Genomic DNA, 27,329 nt, shown 5'->3' on the forward strand with positions numbered 1-27,329 from the left:
CGAATAGAGGGGAATAATCACTTCCCTCGCTCTGCTGGCAATGCTCCTACTTATACAGCACAAAATGCCGTTAGCCTTCTTGGCAACAAGGGCACACTGTTGACTCATATCCATCTTCTCCTCCACTGTAGCCCCTAGGCCCTTTTCTGCAGAACTGCTGCCTAGCCACTCGGTCCCTAGTCTGTAGCGGTGCATGGGATTCTTCCATGCTACGTGCAGGACTCTGCACTTGCTCTTGGTGAACCTCATCAGATTTCTTTTGGCCCAATCCTCTAATTTGTCTAGGTCCCTCTGTATCCTATCCCTACCCTCCAGCGTATCTACCTCTCCTCCCAGTTTAGTGTCATCTGCAAACTTGCTGAGGGTGCAATCCACACCATCCTCCAGATCATTAATGAAGATATCCATGGGTCCCAGCAATCCCCAGATGCCAGAATGGCCTGTTGGAGTCGTGGGCACACCAGTGCGCAGGTGGCCCTGGATCAGCAGGATAAAAAAGTGGCCTAAATCCACTTTCACCAGCCACCTTTCTCAGCAGCACTGAGTGCTGCTTCATCTGCCACTCAGGGGCTGGGCCATGACTTTTAAAGTGACAGTGTCCCGTTAAAGGCAGCTCAGAGGCTGTTTAGCACAGTTCCCTGGTGGTTGTTTTTTTCTTTATTTTTGCTGAGGAATACAAGATCTCTTCTACATACAAGTGTCAAGAGGGGACACAGTGTCATCAAGGTCCAGACAGAGATGAGACTAGTGCCATCTCGTTGCAGCATTTAAAAATCCATATGACAGTCCCAGCAGGATTTATTCCAGGCCCAATTTCCAATGCAAAGGATGTAGCGAGGCTGGTTAGTTTAATCCCAAGGAACTCTGAGCCTAGGTTTTCCATGAAAGGGTGGTAGTTGCCCTAAAAATAAGAGCATCAAGCAGACAGACAGTTGATTAGATCCAAGGCTTGTTCTTTGAGTTCAGATCTGACATTCGTTTCCTTTCTCACTGCACTCATGATGTGATTAATCCATCCCTTTCTATTGAAGCAATCATTGCATTGGGTTTTGACTCATTACAGCTGTATTTATTTTTGTGACACAGCCACTTTGTAGTTAGTTGCTTTTTATTAATTATTATTATTATTACTGATATTCGTGGAGACATCCTGCTGTGCCCCTCTAAAAATTACATTGGTCCTGGAACTAGGGGTGTTGGGGGTGCAGTAGCTTGAAGTAGTAATAAACCCAAATACGTGCTTCTGCCTTCAGCACCCCCACTATGAAAATTGTTCCAGCACCACTGGTGTCAGATTTGTGCACGCAGCCAGGATGCCACCTGGGAACTGGCTAACCTCACAATGGCATCTGTGGATTCAAAGGGTCCATCTTTTCCCACTGGAAATTGCCACCTGGACTGCATGTCATACCCAGCTTAGGCTCACATCTGAGTGAGACGCTAAGATGAGGTGCAGAAGTGGCATGGGAGCTGGTGATTAGCCAAGCACAGTTCAATCAAAAGCATCAGGGTAATCGATTTCATGTCTCCCAGCAGGGCCTGCTGCCAGCCAGCACTTAGCAGAGATCAAGACTTTACAAAGGAAAACAACAAAAAAATTAATTCAGAAAGATCTCTGGCTGCTACTGTGCCTGGAATCTGGCTATTGATTTCAGTGTCTTGCAGGGGCCTTTGGGCTGCTTCCAGTGTGTAATGGAAATAAAAGGCCTTTCTACAAGTACAATCTGTAGCTTTCTAATCCTTGCATTGACTGGGCTGACACTTCCCCTCCTGCTTCCCCAGGGCCCCCTCCCTCATGTAAGTGACAAAGCAGGTGAATAACTGCAGTGCACATTGAGGAATCTTCCCTGGTGGGTAGAATAATGCTGGGCCAGATCCTGGAGAAAAGTCAATAGAATGATGCTGGGTTGGCAGCCGCTGAAGATTCGCCCATCCTCATTGCTACATGGAGGAGCCAGGCCTTCCTGCGGTGTAGTGCAAGATCTGGGCCTTCCCCATTGTCATGGTGCTGCTCACCGTGGTCACTCAGAGCTTCGTGGTGGCAGCACGGATGGAACTCAGACCCTGCTTCTCCCAAAGCACGACTTCAAAACAGCTGCCGTAAAGGAAACTCTCCACGAGCAGTATCGCACCTATGACATACAGTGAAGCAGTTCTGATTCTAGCCAGTAGATGGCATTGGTGCACGTACACCCATGCCCCTGCATGACAGTACTAGCATCGATCTTTAAAACATTCTGGGGCAGAGGTGGACTGAGTTTATTCACAAACATTGCCATCAACATCTGTTTTATAGGAGCTACTGGTACAATTGTAAAGACTGGGAGGGAGGCAATCGGATATCAAGCAGACCTTCCTGTTATGCAATGCACAGGCCTTTCTAATGGTGATGGGGGGGAGGGTATATGTGTATAAGTAACAGGATCTGCTACTCTAAACTGCATGAATCCATTAGTTTTATTTGCACTGAACCATGCTGAAACCCTTCCTTCTGGAGAGAGTGAGAGGAAGATTGAGACTTTTTTTTCTTAGGCTTCTAATTGGGAGGAGCAGATGGAAATGCTGCTAACCAGACTCTTGCTAGTTAATTAAAACAAGGCACCCAACAATATGTGGTGTCAGAAGTAGAGACACTCCTCTGCCATCTAGAACACCGTGGATATTGCTGGCTTTCCTGCACTCAAAATGAACTGGAATTGGGCAGCAACCCAGAAACAGGACAAAGGTCCAAACAGCTTGTGGAACTGATATTTTCTGGACCATACGAAGCCCAATCTGAATAAGAAACAAATGCAGCTATCCAAGACTGTGGACAGGGGCAAAAGCAGAGGCACTTTCAGCATGCGGTCCGCTCCATCGGTGCAGAAGATTGAAAAGCACTGAGAACTTGCTTTGATAAATATAAAGCATATGCTATGCCGAAAACAAACCCAGTTTTTGATAGTTCAAAACTCCACAGCAAAGCGCAAGGAGTCAGAGAAACATTTGACTAGTCTGTAAGAAAATGTAAGATTACAGTGATATCATAGAGATGATATCACTGTATGAGACGGTGAGAGACTGTATCGTTGGTGTAAAGAAGAGAGGAACTTCCCTGTGGAGGAGCCGTGCTTTCCCTAGAAAAAGCTATGGAGATAGCTAGAGCTAATGAGCTAACAGGAGCCCAGCTAAAATCAGCAGCCACTGGAATCAAGGTGGAGAACGATACTCAAAGTTATATACCCATCAGGGTACTAACCCAAAGGCTCTGAAATTGGACAGAAGCTGCCAGAAATTAAGCAGATGACCAAATTTGCCCTGCAAAAGGTGTTGCTGATCAAACTGGAATAAACAGAATGACTTTACAAAGGCCTTCAGATTGTATACAAACAAAGCTGGGAATTTTCTTGATCAACAAATGACAGAGAAATAATGTTCCTGATCACAATGAGCTTTGAGTTGATAGAGTCAGAGCTAATAATGCTTAAGGGGAGAAAAGGTCAGGCACCAGTGAAGAACTGACAGTCTCGTTAGGCCCAGATGCTCAGATTATTAGCTACGAACTTGACACTAGAAGTCAAGTAAACCAGAGAATGTAAATTATGTATATTCAGACCTCAAGTTCTATTGCAGCACATGAATGGGCATCTCTCTGGCTATGAGTGGACAGTGTAAAGTACACTGAAACAGATACAAAAATAACATACCTAAGCTTGAAGTTCATATTGTGGTTATGCCTGTTCATAGATTCATGGATTTAAAGCCAGAAGGGACCATCTTGATCATCTAACCAGACCTCCGACATAAGTCAGGCAGAGAATTTCTCCCAGTGATTCCCCCATCAAGCCCTATCACTTCTGATTGAGCTACAGCATAACCTTTAGCAAGACATCTAATCTTGATTTAAAGACATGGAGTGATGAAGAATGCACCACATCCCTAGGGAAGCTGTTCTAAAAAGCTGCCCCGTATTTCCTGTGTGAATTTGTCTAATATTAATGTCCTGATGGTGCTGGTTGAAAAATAGGAAAATGTTAATGGACATTTTCTTTAAAAATTTTTTTTCTCTTTTTTTTTCATTAAAATTTGAAATTTCAACATAAAAAATTAATTGAAAAATCAAAATGTGGAAAAATGCAGCCAATTCTGTTTCCAGCCCCTCTGGATTTTATTGTGCTTTTATCTGTGAGTGTAAAGAGCTCTCAAGCATCAGACATCCTTGCCTCAATAGTGTACTTGTAGTCTGGGGTCTGAATGGATGTTGAAATCTTGAATGGACTAAACTGGTGCAATGTGTAAATCCAGCTGAGACAAAGTTTGAAATTTTCAAAGGAATAGGATTGGTCCTTTAAATGTGTCCTCGTTTCTCTTGAGCCAACATTCATCCAAAAGGTGCCACTGCACGGCAGAAATCAGATGAATAATTCAGTAACAACATCCACAGAAAGAAACTGTAATGAGAGTGATCCGGTAAGCTGACATTCAAAAACCATAACATTCAAAAACCAGTCGGAGAACACTTCAATCTCTCTGGTCACTCGATTACAGACCTAAAAGTGGCAATTCTTCAACAAAAAAACTTCAAAAACAGACTCCAACGAGAGACTGTTGAATTGGAATTAATTGGCAAACTGGATACAATTAACTTAGGCTTGAATAAAGACTGGGAGTGGATGGGTCATTACATGAAGTAAAACTATTTCCCCATGTTTCCCCCCCACCCCCCACTGTTCCTCAGACGTTCTTGTCAACTGCTGGAAATGGCCCACCTTGATTATCACTACAAAAGGTTTTTTTTCTCTCCTGCCGGTAATAGCTCACTTTACCTGATCACTCTCGTTACAGTGTGTATGGTAACACCCATTGTTTCATGGTCTCTGTGTATATAAAATCTCCCCACTGTATTTTCCACTGCATGCATCCAGTGAAGTGAGCTGTAGCTCGCGAAAGCTTATGCTCAAATACATTTGTTAGTCTCTAAGGTGCCACAAGTCCTCCTTTTCTTTATGCGGATACAGACTAACACAGCTGCTACTCTGAAACATCCACAGAGAGCATCGTCCAGGGAAGGGTAGATCTGTTGGTGATATGTGGTCAAGAGATTCCAGCCGTGATACAGTAATGATCCCAGTGAAAGAATGGGCACCCAGAACATGCCAGTTAGTGATCAGAAAATGGCAGATATGAAACAAGTCATCATGAAAGGTCAACATGTGAAAATGAAATGATCAGGCATTAGAAGGAAATAGCCTCGCATTGGAGCCAGGGAGATGAGCACTCAATCTTGCAGTAGTGTTTAAGGGTGAGAGAGGATTTCATGTGCATGGAGACAAGATACACCAGTATGAAGAGACATGGAGCTTGTGCCATGGAGAACAGAAAACAAATGCTCATGACATACTGTGACATTCTATACCTTGGGGGAGCATACTGTAACCCCCATATTCTTCATTTTCATATAATCGGGATCTTACCTATAAAGCATGCCTTATCCGGGGAAAGGTTATGATCTGCTGAAAGTTATTTCTCTATCCATAGATGTGTATCATTAATGCATATGAAGTTATGAGAATTGTGTAGTATGGTGGTCACTAAAACATGCTGTAAATTGGGGAATCAGCCCGATATTAGTTCCCCAGAGGCAACAGCAAGGAAAGTAACCAACGCCTGGGGGGGGGTGTCAAACAACCCATCAACAGCCATTGTCCAGCAAGGGAACAATGCAATGACTCACCTGCATGAGGCCCCACCAGGGGAATTGCTCAGCCTTGCTTGGAGGGACTCAGCAATGCACCCAGGCATGCCTGGACTTGTGTTCTACAAGCACATGGACTGAGGGTATAAAACAGGCAGAGTGGACACATCCTGGGCCCTTCTCCTGCCCCCACCTATGCTGCAAGCAACCAAGACACTGAGAAGAAGACAGGACTCCAACACAGAAGATTGGCCCAGGTTTAAGGAACAAATCTGTATATTAAGGACTGCAATATCCAGTGGGGTGAGAAAAACTGCTTAATCTAGATGTTGCGCAGTCTAATAAGGTTGAGAGTTTAGACTGCGTGCTTTTATTTTATTTCCTTTTGGTAACCACTGTGACTTGTTATGCTTTGACTTATAATCGCTTAATATCTATCTTTATAGTTAATAAATCTGTTTGTTTATTCTACCTGAAGCAGTGCGTTTGGTTTGAAGCATGTCAGAGGCTTCCCTTGGGATAACAAGCCAGGGTACATATCAATTTCTTTTTTAAATTGACAAACTCATAGAAGCTTGCAGCGTCCAGTGGATACAACCGGACACTGCAATACGGAGGTTCCTAGGGTTGTGTCTGGGACCGGAGATATTGGCTAGTGTCATTTGCTTGCAAGTAGCTGGGAGCAGCTTACATGCCAGAGTCTGTGCGTGAACAGCCCAGGAGTGGGGGTTCTCACAGCAGAGCAGGGTAAGGCTGGCTCCCAGAGTCAAGGATTGGAGTGACCTAGCAGATCATCAGTCTGGATAACACCAGAAGGGACTGTCACACAACATGATGCATATTAGAAACTGACCAACTTGTCTCAAGACATCCCGTATGCCTCAATTAAGCATCTAAGCCTATTCAGCAAAGCATTTACACACGTACTTCCATTCCATTGACTTCAATGAGACTTAAAATTAAAAAAAAAAAACACTTAAAATTAAGCATGTACTTAAGTGTTTTGCTGATTGGGGAAAGATTTAAGCAAGTGCTTGAAGCTTTGCTGAACTGAAACCTAAAAGAGCATGCCTGTATAAAAGGATCAGTAATACCACATGATCTGCCATGAGGACTACAGCAGATCACTGGCACTGATTTGTTTATGTGGAACAACACAGGCTGTATAAGTGTTGTTGATTATTACCGTAGTAGTTAGGATACCGGAAGTTCTGCAATAATCCAGAAGAGTTGATTTTCCAGACATAGAATACCTGGGGGGAAATAACAGTCTTTGACAATAGCCCTCACTGTTCCTTACAGGTCTTTGCCAAACAGTGGGATTCTAAACCCATCGTGGTAAGTCCATGTTATCCACAAAGAGAAAACAATCAAAGCCATAAAACACAGCTCAGTTCCTTTATTATTATTACTCAGCAGCTCAACTGAAAGCCGTTCAAAGCTAGTAAATTCCCCAGCAACATTTATTGTAAATTGAACAACTGACTATTCAGAATGGAAATTTTTCCCATTTATTCCCAAATCTGATTTAACAAAGTATCTTTTTAACAACCCATTTTCCTTGCGTGCTTGGAATATATAATATAACCAAGTATCTTTTTAACAACTCATTCTCCTTGCATGCTTGGAACATATGGACCTAGATTGATAGGATTTTAAAGTATCTCGGTTTACCCCCTCCTTTGTCTCTCATTCATAATACCTTCTCTTTTCTTTTACCAGCCCAGTTAGGGGGTAAGCAACTGGATCAAGTGTGATGTGGTACAACTAACAATGTCATTTAATTTTCACTAATAAAACCTTCACATTTGACCAATTGTATAACAAAACTAGCATCCGTCATTTGCCTAAATGTCATTATCGTTTAATCAAGCAATGTGTTTTGCCGAATAACAAAGCAGTAATGCTAAGCTAGTAATGCTAATTGGAATTAAGACTTTTTGCTTGCAGAATAGTAATGCTATAGTCAGCTGGGATGCGCATCTTACTAATTACCAAACAAAAACTGAGTAGCTGTGCTCACTTGGAGACATGGCAAGGGACACTCAGCATTGGTAATCCTCATACGTTCAGCCCTTTGGCTTTCAGATATCTGCAGAAAGTGCCAAGTTGCATTGATGGCAGAGTCACTCAGAACCCAGTCCTGTTTCGTTCCTGATAGAATATTCAGATCTGGTTTCTCTGACAATGATTCGCATTGGAAAGAGCGTGGACAATCTGGCTGTCTGATTCATATGGTGGAATTGTCCAAAAATCAAAATATTGTGATTTTAGTAGAAAAAATCCTTGAGGCTAGGTTCTCACTGCGTCCGCTCCATTTGCCGCAAAGGAGTGAGGAGGCATCAGGGAGCTGGTTACCCAGCCCTGGCATCTCTTAGAGCTCTGCCACTCCCGCTGTGCAGGGGTGGGCAGGCAGCTGGTGCAGAAGCCGGCTCCATCAGATTTTTGCCAGTAGGGAGTTCTCTTCCACAAGGGGACTACTCCAGTGGCCATTTATGACCGTTGCTTGGCTGGCTGGTTCTTGCTCACGTGGTCAGGGTCTAACTGATCGCCATATGTGAGGGTCAGGAAGGAATTTCCCCTCAGGTCAGGTTGGCAGTGCCCTTGGGGGTTTGTCACCTTCCTCTGCAGCATGTGGGGTGCCAATCACATGCCACGATTATCGAGGTATATCTCACTTCATTGTTTCCCTGTCATTGCAGGGGCCTTGGGCACTGTGTACCTTGGTCCTTCCAATTTTCTGCCTGTGGTACATAAAAGTCATGTCTCCTGTGGGCTGTAATACTGTGATCTAATTTCGGCTGTTGGGTTTAGTGTGCAGGTGGTGGTGGTGGCCTGTGAGATACAGGAGGTCAGATTGGATGATCTGGGGGTCCCTTCTGCCCTTAAACTCTGTGACACTCCGACCAGAATCTGCCCTTTGCACCACTGGCACACAACCCAGAATCTGGCCTTTGAATTGAATTTTATCCCCTCCCTTAGCACCATCAGATGCTGACAGTTGCTTCTGCAGCCTCGGTCAGGTCTTATCGCTTCATTTCTTGTTGTTAGCTCTCAGATTACTCTTGCTGCCGACTGGAAAAACCAAGTGCTCCCTCCTTCGACAGACAGCTTCAAACACCTGGGAAGTCTTCAGCATGGAGAAAAGGGACTAGCCTCCAGCAGAAATCTGGCAGAGGGGCATTGCTTGCCATGTACATTGGCCAAACTGTACAGTCTCTACGTAAAAGAATAAATGGACACAAATCAGACGTCAAGAATTATAGTGTTCAAAACCCAGTCGGAGAACACTTCAATCTCTTTGGTTACTCGATTACAGACCAAAAAGTGGCAATTCTTCAACAAAAAAACTTCAGAAACAGACTCCAATGAGAGACTGCTGAATTGGAATTAATTTGCAAACTGGATACAATTAACTTAGGCTTGAATAAAGACTGGGAGTGGATGTGTCATTACACAAAATAAAACTATTTCCCCATGTTTATTCTCCCCCCACCCCCCCCACTGTTCCTCAGACATTCTTGTCAACTGCTGGAACTGGCCCACCTTGATTATCACTACAAAAGGTTCCCCCCTCCTCTCCCCCCCTTGCTGGTAATAGCGCACCTTACCTGATCACTCTCGTTACAGTGTGTGTGGTAACACCCATTGTTTCATGTTCTCTGTGTATATAAATCTCCCCACTGTATTTTCCACTGAATGCATCCGATGAAGTGAGCTGTAGCTCACGAAAGCTTATGCTCAAATACATTTGTTAGTCTTTAAGGTGCCACAAGTCCTCCTTTTCTTTTTACAGTGATGTGTGGCTCTCATTTGCACTGGCCTCAGTTTGTTTACATTTAACCACCTTGAACCACTCCCTTCTAGAGAATTTGACTTCTATGGTCTGGGCAGTCATAGGCTTTGTCTGTACTGGGGGTCTGCCCTGAATCCAGCCATCAAAGGCCAGCCACACTGCATGCAGCTGCACCTGTGCAAACCCCTAATACATACAGGCACATGCTATCACATCAGCAGAACTGCGCCAGTGCAAATAGCCATTCTGCCTGTCTACCCCAAGGGTTTAAACTGGTTCAGCTTTGCCGTGCCTAGCCCCTGATGGCAGGAACTGGGGCAAATCCCCAGTGTATCCAAAGCCTTATCTTTGCAGGTGGAAATAAAGTCCACTCTTAACAACAGCCTCTTCCTAGTGTGGCTAAAACAGGATGATGCTGGTGCAGGGGGTGGGATGGTGATTGCGACAATTTTACCATATCAGAGTTGCAGGGGCTATATTCTATACAGAGAATAGCTGAGATTGTGTCTGAGCTTTCCCTTAAAGCAGGGATTAAAATCCTTTCATAGCATGAGAATAAGTGTTTCTCCTAAACAAAATGACACCGCTTGCTCCTAAGGCACAGATTTAATTTTCCAGATGGTTAGCAGTAAATCTCTGCCACAGGTGAGGAGTTAATAATTCACCCTTCCTGAAGTTTCATTGCTGGGAGCTCACATTTCTTCAGACCCCTGTAGGTCCCGGTGGCTTCGTTTTAACACCGGGTGGCGTTGGTAGAGTTAGAGCTATGTGAAATCTCGTACCTTGTTTTTCTGTTTGGGGATAAGGAAGAGGAAGCGGTGTTTGTTCACCCCATGATACAGCCGAGTCATGTTTCTTGGGTCGCTGGTTTCTTCTCTGTGGATCTGGTTGTGTGGCAGAGCCATGGCTGAGGGGGGGAAGTGGGGAGCATTCCCCTCCCACCTAGAAAGAACACAATCCAGTGTAGGACCCACAAACACAGTCCCCTTCGGCGTGCTTGGCTTCATTTGTGTATCAGCTGAAACCCATTGCCTTTATTTGCTTTTCCTTTTTTCCTTTCCAGCCGCTGGTGCTGCTGATGGAGTGGCCCGAAGCCACCAATTTTGCCTGCCTGATAGCAGGCTACTGCCACCTCCTGGTGGACACGAAGAAGATGATCTTTTCTAGGCCGTCCAGCCAGCCGCCGCCGCCTCCTCAGATTTCCAAGGCAGGTACGTTTCAGCCTCTGGTTTTTGTGCCCCCTACCCCGCTATTTAGCACAGTTAGGATGGATTCCTTCTGAAATCTCCTCTTCATTGGGATGGAAGCAAAACCAACAGGGGCCCTTTCTACACAGCAGGCAGCATTGGCTAGCAGGAGAAAGCTGGGTTTCAGAAGACAGAGGTGCTAGCTCTGGGTATACCACTGGCTCACTGAGTGCCCGTGGTAAATCTCTTAACCTCTTGGTTCCTCTGTCTGTGAAAGGGTATCAGTAATTATACCCCCACCTCTGGTCAGACGCAAAGGAGCATTTAGTATCATAATATCCAATCCACATGGAAGATCTAAGCTGGCTCAGCACATTCCTGTCATTTATAAAGACTTAGTGCCACCAGCAAAAATCAGCACTGGATCCCCACAGGCCAGCTTGCAATGTCCCTGCAGAGATGATGTGCAGACACTGTGACGCACGATCCTACAGTTGGCATGAGTTTGCAGGGTTCTTCGCTGAGGAGGCTGTCCTGAGCATCTGTGCAGAACAAAGGGACCGTACTTGGGAATGTTTTTCTGCTGCCTTTACTGATCTGCAGAGATGTAGATTCAGACACACCGACATCCTCCAGGGAGTGTTGGAGGAGCTGCGCTGAGGGCTTCTGGCACTGCAGCTGTTGTGCATTAGAACCGAAGGTGTATGGCCCAGATTCCCAAAAGTGACTCATGATTTTGGGTGCCTTAATTTTGAGGTGTCCAACCTGAGAACCTTAGAGGGGCCTGGGTTTCAGGGGTGTGTGCTTAGCACATCTGGAAATCATGCCACCTTTAAAGGGGACTCATGTTGGGCACCCAAAATCACCAGTCACTTTTGGAAATTTTGGCCTGTGCAGGGGGCAATACAGAGTGTAGAAGCAGAAGCATTAGCTAGGCAAGGAGATTCTTCTTCGCTAAGATGCACATGGGGTTTCATGTCTCCATTTGAGATGGGGCCAGTTGACACTATCTTAAAGGGCCAATACCCATCACAGGATCCCATTCTGTAACTGAAACAAATGTGTCAGGGTAGATCCAGCCTCTTCCTCTGCAGCCACAAAGGACCCAGTGCCACACTGCCTGGGGGCAGGGTTGGTGAGCTCTCTCTGTGTCTTCATGCAGCTGGATTTGGGGGGTAGGACAGGAAAAGAAGTGGAGGGAGGCAACGCATTGGTGGCTGTTTGGATCCAACAGCCAATTTATCCCTGTAGCATGGTGACACAGGAGCGCCTGTGGCCTGCAGGGTGAAATTCTTTCCCCCTTCAGCCCCACTGGAACCCGATGCACCAGCCCAGCTGCCCAGGTTTGGTACAAAAGGGTTGGATTTAGCCCACAAAGACAGGTGAGACTCCCTCAGGAGAACATGTTTCTGCAGGAGGGGTCAGAGAGCCCCCACGGAGTGAGTCATATTACCTAGGCTCTGAATTTCCAGACTGCAGTCAGCCTGTGCCAAAATCTGAACTGTAAAATCAAGCCCTGGTTCCCACTCTTTGCCTGGGAGAGGAGCACATCTGTCTTCTCTGGGGACCACTGAAGCGTCCTGGGGAACCTTAGCTGTTTTTAGGGTATCGTGCTGGTATTATCAGTTAAATCCATCTCCCTTTGATGACGTCCCGCAGATCAGCTGTCCTTGACAGGAGCCAGTACACTTTGCTGCAGAATTGTGCAGTCAGGTCATGTGCTTCCCCCGTGAAAATCCTCTCAAAGTTGGTGTTAACACTAGCGGTGACAGCTGAAGCTCAGTTGTTTGCCAGCTCCTCCTTACCCTACAGCCCAGAAACATACACAGCTGGCCCACAGAAGGGATTCAGATATGCAGCAAAGGTCCCCTCCTTGCCCCCAGCTTTCCCTTGAAGCAAATGGGCTCTGGCTCTGTGCCATGGGCAGGTGACTAGTGCCCTGTAGTACCAGGCAAGTACCCTGAGCTCAGTTCCTGAAGCCAGCCTCCTGCTTGCCCCTTGCTGAGGGGTCTGCAGGTGCAACAATGTGCTCAGCCTGAGACTAGGAGGTGGGGGAAGAGGGAGAGCCGTGCACTACTCTGCAGTGTGGTCACTTCACTACCATGTAGGCAGAAGTTAGGTGGCTGTGATGTGGGGATGTGGAGGAGGGGATAAAGCAGAGGGCTCGTCCCTCCTGTACAATGGGTCACACTCCCACACAGACAAGTTTGTCACTTCAGCGTTTCACCCCATCTGTTCACTTCAACCTAGACCTGGAGGTTGCCTGCTTCTAGAAGGGAGGGAATAGTTTAATCTCCATGTCCTGTTTGGTCCTCAGTCTCTCTCGAGCCTTCCGACGAGGGAGCTGGCTTTGAACTGGTGACCTGGAAGTGAAAGTTCCATCGCCCATCCGAGTCCCCAGAGACGTGCAATTCCTAAGAAAAGAGGGGTTCATGATGGAGGAGTTGCTGTTTAGCTATACAAATTTAGCCCCTAGCCACTGATGTCTCCATTTAATATATATATATATATATATATATATATATATATATATATATATATATATATATATAATTCTTGTTGCGGTTTTTATACTGCAGGTGATGAACAGTTTAATACAAATGTGCAGATTGGGAGACAAATTGCCCAAGTTGCTGAGCTAATGAATTCAGTTAGGATTTATTTGATTTTGTTTATACTTTGTAAGAAGGAGCTTGTGTCCCTGGCACTAGTTCTCAGCAGAGCTGTGCAGGTCAGCTGCGAATGCAGTCGGAAATCGCCTACGAGGCCTGGACTTTATGTCTCACCTTGCATAAAGAAATCTCCAGAGAGTGGAGGACACTCCATACATAATGTTTACTACTGATGCTAGAGGGCTGTAGTTGGTCTAGATGGTCTTGGTATCCTTGGTCCTGCCTCAGCACTGGGGGCTGGATTAGATGACCGCTCGAGATCTTTCCAGCCCTACATTTCTGTGATCAGCAAGATCCAATGGCTGGAAGCCAGAGCTAGACAAATTCAAGGTGAATGTAAGGCACAAATCTTTAGCCGTGAGGGTAATTAACCAGTGGAGTAGAATCCCAAGTGGCAGATTCCCCATCACTTGGAGTCTTTACATTAAAAAGTAGATGTCTTCCCAACAGATAACTAGTTCCACCACACGCTGTTGGGCTGGATGTAGGAACTGCTGGGTGGGGTTCTCTGGCCTGGACTAGATGATCACAATGGTCTTTCTGGCCCTAAAACCTACAAACCATTAGAATGAAGCTGGCAATTTTAGCTGCTGCATCTAGGTGGGAAACTCCCGTTCTGCTGAATGTCCCAGCTGGTTCATTCAAGTAGAAGACATCTGCCACTCTGCTTAAGGCACCTGGTGTTCTTGCTGTGAGCCACAGAGCATAGGAGCACAGCACACATCACTGTGCAGTTTGTCAAAGGGTCCTTTCTGCTGGGTCGCTGCCCACCTGTTTCTGTTGCTGTTACCCGGCACAGAAATGATACTTTTATGCATGTACTGGACGTTGTATATAAATTCTCTTACCCGACTGAATGCTGGTGAATGTGCCACAGAGCTGGCAGGAGACTGCGGTAGCTGGACTGGGGAATGCACCAGGTGTGTTGCTGGAGAGCATATCAGCCGAGCTGGGAAAAGCTCTTGGCACACTGCGAGGGAGGGCTAGGCTTGGCTTAGCTGGGCTGGGAAGTGGGTGTGTTGAAGGAGAACAAGTAGCTGTGTCCACCTAGATTGTGCCCTTTGTGCTGCTGCATGTTTCATGCCCACTGTGGTGTCCCAAGGATTTTAAGGCAATAGGTAGACTAGCAGGAGGCAGGTGAGTGTTGGTGGCTCCCTACGGTGCATGACGGATTTCCTGACTGTCCCTTCCTTTTCATGGGCACTGCTCTAACATAATTGTTATTTTGGTTTAGAATACATCAACCCGCACAACATCCACCGGCCGGCTGCAGTGGGGCCCTCGGGAAAGAAAGAGAGCGGGTTCTTGGGTGGCGCTGCCTCCAGCCCTAGGGAATCCAGCCCTCGAGTTCCCAAGGGGTCGGACTCGGAGCTCGTCAGCTTTTGTTACCTGCACATGCGGGAGCAGAGGAAGCAGCGAGAAAACAGGACAGACATCAATGAAAACCTGATCTTCTTTGAGGAAACCAGGCCCAGGACCAAATCCGACCCCACTTCCAAAAGCTCCGGCCAAGGCTATGACGGTGTTTCCAATGAGTACAATCCGGATGGCCTTGACCGGGACCGCCAGGCAAGTAGGGCAAGGGCCAACACCATGGACAACCACATGAGGAACGACGCCATGCGCTTCTACTGTAACTCCTGCAAAGCCAAACTCAAGAGCCGGCTAGCCTCTCAGAAAGGTGGCAAGCCTGGCAGCTCCCACGACAACATAGTGGACTTGATGTCCCTCCCGCCTCCGGGGAGCGATGAGGAAGAGGACGAGACCACTGCCCTGCTCCCCGCTATTGCTGCCCCGCCTCCGGGCTTTCGAGATAATAGCTCTGATGAGGACGACCCCAAGCGCAGGGCGGCCGCGCAGAGCCAGGAGCAGGGCCGGCACCTCTGCGGCATCCTGTACGACGAGATCCCCGTGACGCTGATAGACAGTGTGCAAACACGGACAGTCCGAGACCACGCCCAGGAGCTAGACGATGCCCTGGTGTCCACCCTGCAGGCTCTGGAAGCTCTGGCTGCTTCGGAGGATTGTCCGCACCCCCAGCCACAACAGACAGCAGGTAGTGGAGTAGGCAGAGCTTTTGTACTTCCATGTACCATCTGGGGGTGAGTCTCCCCCTCCCTTTCTCTGTCCTCTCATCCTTGCTTCTTTCTCCTCCTTTTGTCTAAGTTTTGATTCATATTTGGAGGGGATTCTGGAAGCACAGGCCTTAGCGAGAGCCCCATCCTGGAACTAGTGCAGAGGGGGAGTAGCCAGGCAGGTGCTGGGAAGCTTTTGGGGTGCTGGAGAATGGAATCCTCCTGTCTGAACTGGAGAACAACAGCAGTCCCCATGGCTGGCGTGCTTCGTCCCTGCAGCTGGATCCACCCAGCCACCTGCACCCCAAAAGCCATGCGGGCTGGGCCACAAGGAAGCCCTGCAGAGCAGAGTTCCGACATACAGGGTGTGCCCTGAGCTGTGAGGGGTCCCCCAAACCTGGCTCCCCGCTCTCTGTGCTATACCCTCCATGGTGCTGCTGAGACAGCCCTGGAGGAGGGGGAAGTGGGGTAAGAGCTGTAGGTTCTTCAACACACTGCTGGAAAGATTACAAGCAAACCTGAGGAATTTGCTCCAGACAGAGCAGGGTTGGTGGCGGTCTCAGTGACTCTCTGATCTATGACCTCTGTCACCAACAACAGCACAGCTAGTGGATGCTGCCCAAATGGCCAATACTCCAACATGCTTTGACAGCCCCTCAAAGAAGCTCAGCGTGATGTTCCGCTGGAAGAAGCTGCGGGATCTGCTGCTGGCCGCACGGTGTGGCAGCTGGCGCAGCGCTGCTGCCCTCCCTTCCCCCAGGGAATTGAGAAAGGGGCTGGGTTGAGAGCTCTGCCTGTGCACAAAGCAGGCCCAGCGTGAGTCCAGAGAGCCCCTTCCCAGACGCGCTCTCCGGCTGGAAGGAGAGTTCAGTCTCTGCAGCACACGCCCTCCCTCAGAGCAGCAGTCAGTGTCAGTTGTGATGGGGACACCTGTCCGCTGTGAACTGGACTGGGACCACGCTGATTTCACACAAGCCAGCAAACAGCTGTCAGATGACTTTCAGTCACCAGTGAATTTGAACCAGCCACCTAGAAATGAAAGACCCCATAACCCCGTATCAGTTCCCTGAGACACCCACACCCACTTCCCTCGCACCCAAGGCTGATGTCAGGGACAGGGTATCCTGTAGAGGTGACGCCATCAGTCTCCAGTACACTGCAGCATCTTCACTGTTCATAATGAAGAAGGGAAGGAAATTCCAGCTGGCAGTATGCAGTAATATCCTGGTTATCCTGCACCCATAGGCACCGACTCCGTGGGTGCTCCCACGGGGAAAAAATGGTGGATGCTCAGCAGCACCCCTGTCAGCTCCCCCTCAGGCCCCAGCGCCTCCTGCCTGCCAGTGGGCCCCGCGAATCGGTGCCTCTCCCTCCCTCCCAGCCTCAAGCACACCACAAAACAGCTGATCGCGGGGGGCGGGATCCTGGGAGGGAGGGGGGAGGAGCAAGGACACAGCACGCTCGGGGGAGGGGGCGGAACTGGGTGGGAAGAGGCAGGGCGGGGCCTTGGAGGAAGGGGTGGAGTGGGGGCAGGGCCTGGGACAGAGCCGGGGTCAAGCACCCCCTGGCATTTGGGAAAGTCGGGGCCTGTTACTGGGAAGCTTTGTTATAACCCATGCCCCTCGTGCATGGGACATGAGAGTGCAGCTGCTTTGGAAATCAGTGGCCCACTCCTTCCCCAAGCACAAACCATTCAGTCAGCCTCTCCCAAGGCAGCTCTTTTGCCTTTGGGCGAAGCAGAGCCAAAGCATGCCTCTCTATATGACTGATGTGTGCAGGTTGGTAATGATAGTGATGAGCCACCAGATCAACGCTGTGGGACAAACTCACCCCTGGCGTAACCCCGCTGAAGTCAGACATTTGGCCCTGGGCGTTCACCGGGTTATCCTGCCCTGGTAGATTCTGCAGCTGTAAGCCACCTTGGCCAGGTTGCCCTTTTAAGTGCAAATGTGTTGTCAGTTGGATTCCTTCAGGCTCAGTAAAGGGCAATCGCACTAAGGCCTGCTGGGCATGGGCAGCAACACTGGCCTCCCCCAATTCTCACAGATCCCCCTCCATGCTCCAGCAGCGTTGTTACTGCCAGGTTTCCCTCATTGCACCAGATGACTCCCTATGGCTCTACTGTTCCTAGTGCTGGAACCCTTCCCCGGGCCTCTTTCCAGGTTAAATGCTCTTGTTGAATTAAGACAGCAAGCCAGAGTGAAGCTGGCAATCAGTCTCAGTTAGACTTGCCTGGACTAATTCCCATTTGCTCACAGAGGCATTGCCCAGAGCTGGTGAGCCAGTCAAGACCTCTCCAAGCCCCCAGCTCTGCTTCTTCTGGAGGTGGTGGGAGGAGGGAGCTGAGGTTCCTCTGCTGAAATTCTCTTTCCTCCAGCAAATGCTGCCGTCTTTGGGACTCTCCTGCCCCTCTGCATTGCTGTCTCCTCCAAGCAGCGGTGAGACCTGAGCATAACATCCCCATGTTCCTCTTGTGTTTTCTCAGGTCTGATTGTTCTGGCTGCCATCACGCCCGAGTCCTCCTTGGACTCTGGCCACGAAACCAACTCCTCAGAGCTAACCGATGTCTCGGAGATGGTCTCGGTCATGAAGCAGCACCAGAATGCCGCCTACTTCCTGGCCCAGCACATCAACAAAGAAAACCTGCTCGCCAGGAAGGACCTTCCCTTTCGAATCCAGAGCTGTGCTGCCCAAGCCGTCCTCACCTCGCCATACCTTCTGGGGCGCCAGGAGCCAGGCCCTTCCCTGAAGCCAGCTTTCTCTAACCAGACCCCCAGCCTCGCTTGCAGCAGGAGTAAGCAGGAGCAGCAGCCCGGAGAGCAGAGTTACACCTTGGCTGTCCAGCCAGTGCACTCACTGCAGCTGAATGAGCAGAAGAACAGGGGCGTGACAATGCCGGGCTCCGAATGCAAAGGCCCCAGCCACTCAAAAGCAGCCTTTGAGGTGTCGCTGCACGCTGCGGCTGCCTTGAGCAGGGACCAGGTGCAGGATCTACGGGAGAAGATGCCCAAAGAGGTCCGGCTGAGCCCTAAACTAACCCTGGATCCTGAGGGCGGAGTGACCATTTCAGCTGCTCTGCAGCAAGTGGTGAGCAGCAAAGGCTCGCCTGCCCAAGTGGCAGCCGTGGTGGCTAGTCCTCAAGCAGACAAGCAGGCCAGTGGGTGCAGCAGCTGTGTGCCTTCCAGTAGCAAGCATTTAAAATTTAAAGGGAGTCAGCCAGCTGTGGAGACCTTGTGTGACTGCCAACCGCAGCCACAAGCTGAAGCCTCTCTGAGCCCGAAAGAGCCTCATGGCAGTAGGGGCTACGCTTTCCATCCCTCCCCTGTGGGTGGCGAAAGACTGCACCCCAAGACTTTTCCTTCAAAGAGCTACTCGCAGAAAGTGAGCGGAGACCCTGGAGGGAAGCCAGCAAGTGGGGAGCCAGGTCAGAAAGCAAAAGGTGATGCTGCAAACCCCGCCTACCAAAGACACATTGGTCCTGCGAGCCAAGGGGAGAAAATGCAGCATGAAAGTTGTGCCAAAAGCTTAAAAGCAGAGGATAGCAGTCTGCACCCTCCGTCCACCAGGAGCACCAGCGAGGATCCCAAAGGGCAGATCCAGCTGGTGTCCAGATCTGAGGGCTTGCAGATTAGCACTGTGCCTTCCAAGAAAGCGGAAAAGGTTTTGGAGGCGACCCAGCAGGACTCTGATGTTCCAGCTAAACCCAAAGCCCCGAAAGCCCACTTCAGGTTGAGGAAGCTGTTTTCTGCGACCTTCCCGACACGGCTGAAGAAGGAGACGGACGAGCGGCAGGCCCAGCTACAGAAGGTGAAACAGTACGAGCTGGAATTCCTGGAAGAGCTGCTCAAGCCAAAGACCAAAGGTGACCTCCCACCACCGGAATACCTGCACCCTTCTGTGCCTGGACGCTGCAGCTGTCAGCTGAAGAGCAGCCCTGTGCAGAAAGTCCCAGGGATGTCCAGGGAGCAGAGGCGCAGCTGCGACTGCAAGCGGATCTGCAGAGGGGTGAGACCGCACCCCAACCAGCTAGCCGCACCGGAGCTGGAGAGGCAAGGGAGGGAGAAGACCCCTGACAACCAGAAGCAGGCAGAAGCAGGTAGGCTTACAAGCATGAGCAGCCCTTCTAAGGGCAGGCGGATTCGATCCACAAGCTTAGAGTCCAGAGACTACCTGTCAGATCCAGAGAATAGCATGTCATGCTTGACAACGTGCACCTCCCGGGGAGAGTGCATGGGGGCACCGCACTACAAGAAGCTGATGCGCCGCTACAGTGTCAGCGAAATAGACCAGACTGACCGAACATCTCTCTCCTCTGACATCTACCAGGACACCTATCCAGCCAAGCAGAAAGGCTCGCAGAGTGAGGGTGACCCCGGGGCCCACAGCTCCGCGCCTAAGGGCAAGATCCAGGAATCCCCAAGAACCGGTGACCCATCTTACGTTCAAATAGCACAAGAGAAGAAGAGCCAGAAGGGCTCGGCGGCTTTCTCCATCCAGGAGGAGATGTACCCTAGTCATGCCGAGCTGCCGGAGGAAGATATGGAGGACAAGAAGTGCTGCTCCATCCGGTATTGCTTCTACTATCGGAAGTGTGACGTGGCAGACGACGGGAGTGAGAAGGATGAGCTCTCTTATTCCATCCCCATGCAGATCCTGCCAGGCATGAAGCTGGACAATCAGATGGTCCCGGTAATGAGCAGGACCCTTCAGGTCCTGGATGCCACTGCCTGCAGCAGCCCTGAAGACAGCCAGACCCAGGAGATAGACTTAAGGACCTCCACCTTTGAGGGGAGCCTGGCTAAGGTCCATGCCCTTCGAGGCCATGCCTATGCATTGCCAGACGGGTTTCTGGCAGTGCAGATGGACACTAATGAGCTCCTGACCATCCTAAGGCAGTGTGTGGTGAGCCCTGAAGTTCGGGACTGCAAACCCTACATCTCCCAGCTGGCCGAATACAAGCAAGAGCTTGCCCTGAAGTTCAAAGAATTCAGGGCATCCTGCCGCAGGGTGGCAGCTGTGGACAAGAGCCCGACGCACATGCTCTCAGCAATCACAAGCAGCTTCCAGGTGCTGAGCAGCCTCATTGAGACGTTCGTTAAGCTAGTGTACATCGTGCGTTCGGAGTCCCAGCGCCAAGAGCTGCTGACCAAGGTAGAGGAGGTGGTGCGGAATTACACCTTCTTGCTGAGGGCGGCGGAGGAGTCGACGGCCAGAACGCTGAGTCACCACCAGGCGGCAGAGCAGCAGGCCCACCAGTCGGCCACGGTTGCGACTGTTATGAGCACATTCACGCGCTCCTTAAAGACGCTGATCAATAAATAAGCTGGCTACAGAACCAAAGGAACCAGCGTATTCCAAGCTGGGTGTCAGTGGTTCTTGTAGTGAGTGTGTCCCCGCAGGGAAGGCCTGTTTGTAACGGGGGCTGCAGGGGCAAAGACATTCTTTACTTCCCTGTGGAGTGTTAGCTGCATTGGTGGACTTTGAATGGGAAACTTAAGTCTATAGTTAGCTGTCTGCCAGCCTGTAGGTGGGCTCCAGGCGGCCACTCTGCATGCTCTCCCATGCCGTCTTGTCAATGACCTTACGTGGGAGGTGTAGCAGTTCACGCCCCCTGCTAATTTGGGTCTGGGTCTCCCCTGTGCAGACAGCTGACACTTTTTACTTTATCATGGTTCACTGGGCCAGTCTGTAAGTAGGAACTGAGCTGAGACCTTCCAGCTGCACTTGGGTCCGAGTCCGCTTGGATCCAAGCCAGCATCTTGCCACGAAAACAGCTCTTACGCCTCCAGAGACCCTCAGACTACAAGTGCTGCCCTCAGCAGCAGAAGGGATCTTAAATATAAAAGTCCCCAAGGCCACGTTAGAGAGAGTGAAGTAGTCTCAAGGTGGGGGGAATCCTATAGACCTGATGCAGGGAGTTGGGTTGCCCTAGCAGATTTCAGAATGCCAGCCCAGGTGTGCACGCACTTGCTCTGGTCACTGGTCACTAGTGCAAGGTAGCATCCCAGGGTTACAACTTAATGCACCCAAGCAGGGTGTCTTTTCCTTCTTCCTCAGCTGGATGGATATAGCTGAGTTAAAGAACACCTGGGGAACCCAGCCTGTTTCCATAGTTATAACAAGCCACAGGCTGGGCTAGCAGCTATGCATAGACCTCCTTCACACACCTCTCCAGGTGCTGTGAAGGCTCAGTCCTTGCCCTCTCTCCACAGCCCTGTGGGACGGTGTGGTAATGTCCATTAGGGAGTGAGCAGCAGAGAATAAACCCAACTGGCTTTCACCTATAGCATGTGGTTGGAATTCAAGAGCTGTTCTGGAAGTGAGACACGAGTTCCACCTCATGAGCCAGGCATTCCCACCTGCCTGCTGCTCAAGGTGAGGAGATCCTGGGAACTCTCTCTTACTATGCCACTGGATCGATTGCCAAGTCGTTTTTAGCATTTTGGATTTTTTTCTTCCAGACATGTGGTGAAATGGTGCCTACTTGCTTTCCGTCATCCCCGACACCCCCCAAACCTAGCGTCTGTTGTTAACAAATCGGAGCGCCTTAACTGGTGTGTCAGTGCACCTCCCTCTCCTCCAAAACGGAGGCGAGGGGAAACCCCAAGCTTCTGCATCCACCCTAACCACCCTGCAACTCTGCCTCATGCGCACATGAGGAGAACAGGCCATGGTGGGATCCCTGTGCTGCTGTGTTTTAGAGCATATGCAGCCAAGTCTCAGAAAGAGAAATTTGATTGGCTAGTGAGGGCAGGTGTCGGAAGGGAGATGCACACTCACTTGTAGAGTGTAGAGATGATTAGGGATCTCAATCCAATGGATCACCTCTTATCTCTGTTTTTTTATATGAGACACACACATTTGAAATCTCTTGTTTTTCATACGAGTTATGGAAATGCACAATGTGCTTTTAACACGTGTCCTTTACCTAGTGCAATAACATTCCCTGGCCCACAGCTTCAACCAGCCTTTGGCCATTGTCATCAGCAAAGAAGGGAGGATCTCGCTATATGGACAGAGCAACCTCTCACCTCCGGCTTTCAAGAACCATGTAGCAAAATATATTGTGGAATAGCCAAAGCAGAGTTCAGTCCATGGCAGGCGATGCCTGTTACAGTCCTGAAGGCCAACGGAGCTGTCCCCATCCATTATCTACTAAGAAATGGAGAATTTCCTTGAGCTCCCCATCATGCCTATATCATTCCTCCATAAATCTCTCAGCCTAACAGAGAGGAGACTTTTTTATTGTCTGTATATAGTATATATAAATAAATATAAATATATATAGATATAAATTATATATATACAAATTTATGTCTTGTTTTACAAACAAGAAAGATTAAATATATTAATCTTAATATCCAAACTCGCACTTTGTGTCTGTCTGTAGGATTGTGAAATATGTATTATTATTATTTACACACAGTGCTGTTCGCAAACATCAAAGCCCACATCCGCACCACCGAAAGGCAGCCACCTCTGGAGGGAAAGCAGTAAGTGTTTACAACACAGAACACCACGCTACACACTGGTTTTAGGGTCAGAAAATGAAGGAAACCAAGCAAGTGAAAGGGGAGGGTGATAGTAATGACATACCCAAATTGGAATGGAATCAGGTCACTGGAATTAACACTATTGTGAAAGGTACCAAGGGCTCTTTAATAGCCACCAATGGTCCGGACCTTGTTTTTATGTCTCATCTGAAAGACGCCACCTGTCCAACAACACAGCTTCCTCTAATACTCTGATAGGTCACTGCATCAGTTCTAAGAAAAGGAGGACTTGTGGCACCTTAGAGACTAACAAATTTATTTGAGCATAAGCTTTCGTGAGCTACAGCTCGCTTCATCGGATGCATTCAGTGGAAAATGAATGCATTTTTTTTTTCTCTACTGAATGCATCCGATGAAGTGAGCTGTAGCTCACGAAAGCTTATGCTCAAATACATTTGTTAGTCTCTAAGGTGCCACAGATCCTCCTTTTCTTTTTGCAGATACAGACTAACACGGCTGCTACTCTGAAACCTGCATCAGTTCTGACTCAGAGGGAAGAGCACCCTCTATTGAATTGTTTTAACAGGCTATTGGAAAAGGCATTAGTACTAACTGCAGAAGATCTGCAAAAAGAAAAGGAGTACTTGTGGCACCTTAGAGAGTAACCAATTTATTTGAGCATAAGCTTTCGTGAGCTACAGCTCACTTCATCCGATGAAGTGAGCTGTAGCTCACGAAAGCTTACGCTCAAATAAATTGGTTAGTCTCTAAGGTGCCACAAGTACTCCTTTTCTTTTTGCGAATACAGACTAACACGGCTGTTACTCTGAAACCTGCAGAAGATCTGGCTAAAGTGAACACTGCATAGAAAGGTCAGTGCTTCTCCAGCTGTTTTCTTATTATTATTATTGTAGCTAAGCATAACAGTTACACTAGAAAACATAATTAGGGGCACAGTCAAAGGGACTCCATCAAGTGCTTCCTCAAAGCACTTTTTAATTGTTGGCTTTTAACCTCCCAGTGTTTTTAATGGAAGCTTGAAAATAGCATTTATTTCCCACTAGTATGCCTTTTCTGTGACTAATGGTGGATAAACTTTGCTTTGAGTTACACTGTTATAGGGGTTTCCTTTCACCCTTTCCCCCGGTTCTTGTCACATAGACAGAAAGCAGACAACCAGAAGTCCGAAATGCAGACAATGCGGTGTTTATTGGGGTTAGCTTCCAATCAAGCATATTCCGAAGCCCTTCACATCAGTCGGGCCTATCTGTATATGCCAATTGTTCCCCAGTGTTACATTTCCAGCTCTGACGCTGTAGAGCATTTACCCCATGTCCCCTTCCCAACTGATGCCGCAGAGCCTTACCCGTGTCCCTGTTCCCCATTCCTTGTTCTCGTTCCCTTCCCTTAGCAAATATGATTCCAATTTGCCTTCCCCCCTACTTCCTGTTTGACCCCAGCTATACCTTAACCGATCATTTTACTGAAATTTAACCAATCCTAACATATTGTAACATAATTTTTAACCAATTAACCACTACCCTAATTAACTTAGATCTAGCAAAATTAATTATATAGCAGAAGGAAACAATTAGAGTACCAGGCAGATTAACAATAACAAAAAGTGGGGGCCATAAGGATAAAACAATACAGAAATGAGGGTTTCACAACCATTGATAAGTGATTTCTTGCCAGACAGGATGCTATCAAGCTAAGTTTTCTTTAACCATCTTAAAGATCAGTTTCTTTATCTGGTGGTGATGGGCACTATCAGGACAGGATTGTCTTCCTAACAGCCCAATATCACCTTATTTCAGTGTAACTGGTTTGAAATGTGGGGATGTGACCATACACTTCCCAGCTTATGGCTGCCCCTGCTGCTTCGCCAAAGGCCTTAGCAGCCTAAGAACAAGGCCTCAGACTATCCTAGTAAAAGAAGGCCCATACACAGGATTTTGATTCTTTGTTTTTATACCTCTATAACTAGCTAAGTAATAAGTTCTTAAAGTATAGGCCTCTAGAGAGGCCTGAATATCTACATTCTAACACTCCACCCCTTTCTTTTTCTTTTGGGATCCTCCTGCCCAGGTATCCCTGGAAAAGCATAGGACATATGGCGACACATTTCCTGATAGGGCCAGGCATTAAGGTGGAATGTGTCGAAGCTCCATCTGTCCCACCGCCCCTCGTGTAGTACTGTGCCCTGCACCTTCTCTCGTATGGGCATACTACACCTACTTCGATTAGTGTTCCACACTTCCCGTTATAATGGGTCCGAGAAGGTTGGGTCTGGGTTGCCTAGTACAGTGGTGGGGGAGGGGTTACTACATTACTTATAGGTTATAATTAGTGGCTGTTCTTTAGAGGGTTGTGCCCCTCTTGATTGTTTCCATATACAACGTAACACAAATATACTTAACAATACACCAGCTGCTATGATAATCTACAGCAACACCAAGAGTCCTGACCACTGTAGTATAGTCCAACATCCTGGCCACCACCAAAAACACTGCTTCTCCTCCTTTGACAGGGTTAAAACCCTGTAATGCCATCCTGAAGTGTATATTTTAAATGCGTCCAGTTGTTGGCAGTTGCAGGTTTCGCATGCTTTTGTCCATATCATGAGTTCACTGGACATTTATCAAAAAATGGGGTATTGTTTAAACGAGCTCGACCACTTGCTATGGAATTGGCTAGTATGCACTAGTTTGATTGTGCACAGCAATGAGTTCCACAGATTAATTTATGCACCATAGTCCCGATGGCAGTGTGTAGATGTGTGTAACTTAGCCAGATGCTGATGCAATTGTGTCCCCAAGTGGTGTGTACATGCCAAGCAAACACCCTATACATATTACCCATGATGGCCCGCATTTGCAACAGGCCATTAATTCTGCCCCTCCATGGCCAGTGAGGAGGGACACATTCAAATATTTTCTCTGGACAATTACTTAACTGAATTATTGTTCATTTTACATCATTTCATCCTTCCCATCTATTTCCCAGTGGTTTCCAGCGAGCTCCTCCCTTTCTCATTGTTCCCATAGGGCTCATTGGGACCATCTTCGTAGCTGTCCGATTCCAAGGTACCATTGTAACGATTACACAGATGCTAGCCCCAGAGTTGAGCATTTTGTATCCCCATACACACCTTCCCCTCCCAAGTTAGCCTTTTGAAGCCATCCTCCACCCATGTCACGAGGTTTCCTGTCCACTGAGTTAGCTGCACGTTCACTTTTGCTGCCCTTTTTCATCCCATTGCGACTGCAGACAGTTGCTGTGCCAGTACCTCATTAATTTGCTGCTGCAGTCTTACATTCTGGCTTATTAGTTACTTAGTTAATCCAACAGACCCCCAGATTTTATACTCCCAACCCTGTGTTTCCTGCTGCCCACAAATCCTTTTTTCAGCGACTATTTCATGTATGTTCCCCTCACCCACCAATTAAATTGTCGCCTCAACTCTATGTATGTACTGCAGTTGGGGAGTACCTGGTCCACCCACCATTCTCTGGGGTGACCCACCCATGTTATGGACTGGAAAGCCACGTTGAAAAGCACTGGTTGCACCCGCTCCCACGCATTCACCCATCCGGAAGTATTTCCAGCTCCAGGCTGCGGCCAGTTTAGATCAGGATTCTTCCACCTTGGCATCCATATTACCTGTAGGGTTACATTCTGCAAAGTGGTTAAATTGTTATACCCAGTGTCCCAGGGGAGACTGTATGCCCAGTGTGATGTGTACATAACTGCACATCCAGGGATTTTCCTCCATGCAGGGACCATTATGATTACACATGGTAACATCACACCCTAATTGTGGGACGCCATAATCCAAACACCCCAGGAGACCAGAGGGTTATATGTTTTTTGGGCCCTCTGTAACAAACCACATGTCCAGATGACTGTTTTTTCCACTGTCATTGATCATGACATATCCTAAGGAATACCATGCAATATTTCCTGATAAATTTGATATTCTCCACCGGATTAGGATCCCTTCCCTTTCAATCCGTACACCACATACCAGCACTGCCAGATTCCCATGCAGGGGGATCAGTGGTACAATTTTCTACGGGTAGATCCTTAAGGTCCTTATCTGCCTTATTACCACAACTTGGGAATGTCGCAGTCCACGCGTTCCCTCCTTTTGCCACTTCATGTCACGGGATCTGGGCAGGGTTTACAATTGTGATTAGCAACAACGATTGTTCCATTCCTGGCCAGGGAATCCTTGGGTTCCCCTTTGTAGGTTCACCTGTAATATGCATGTAACAGTTTATACGTCCTCCTTCTTAACCTCCCCTTTTTTTGTGCCTTTTTATTTGCACTTGATTTCCCAACTTGGGTAGACCATGCTTCCCAGGCAGGTCATACAATGCGTTGACCTTTGCTGCTATATGTGTTAACCCTCCTTGTACAATATCCACCA

At 48.3% G+C, this 27,329-nt stretch overlaps 1 protein-coding gene across 4 annotated transcripts in view; it reads left to right on the top strand.

The window, feature by feature from the left end:
• FRMPD3 (FERM and PDZ domain containing 3) overlaps positions 1 to 22,632 on the top strand; it is a 153,120-nt gene extending 130,488 nt beyond the window's left edge. For all 4 annotated transcript variants that reach the window (XM_074964395.1, XM_074964393.1, XM_074964394.1 and 1 more), the window contains 3 exons: positions 10,534 to 10,681; positions 14,564 to 15,385; positions 17,890 to 22,632. In XM_074964395.1, the coding sequence (XP_074820496.1) occupies positions 10,534 to 10,681; positions 14,564 to 15,385; positions 17,890 to 20,726 (3,807 nt within the window). In that variant the 3' untranslated portion in view covers positions 20,727 to 22,632. The remainder of the gene's footprint in view (positions 1 to 10,533; positions 10,682 to 14,563; positions 15,386 to 17,889) is intronic.
• The last annotated feature ends 4,697 nt before the right edge of the window (positions 22,633 to 27,329 follow it).

The sequence above is a fragment of the Natator depressus genome, chromosome 9 (assembly GCF_965152275.1).
Source record: "Natator depressus isolate rNatDep1 chromosome 9, rNatDep2.hap1, whole genome shotgun sequence".
In the NCBI taxonomy this organism is placed as follows: domain Eukaryota; kingdom Metazoa; phylum Chordata; order Testudines; family Cheloniidae; genus Natator; species Natator depressus.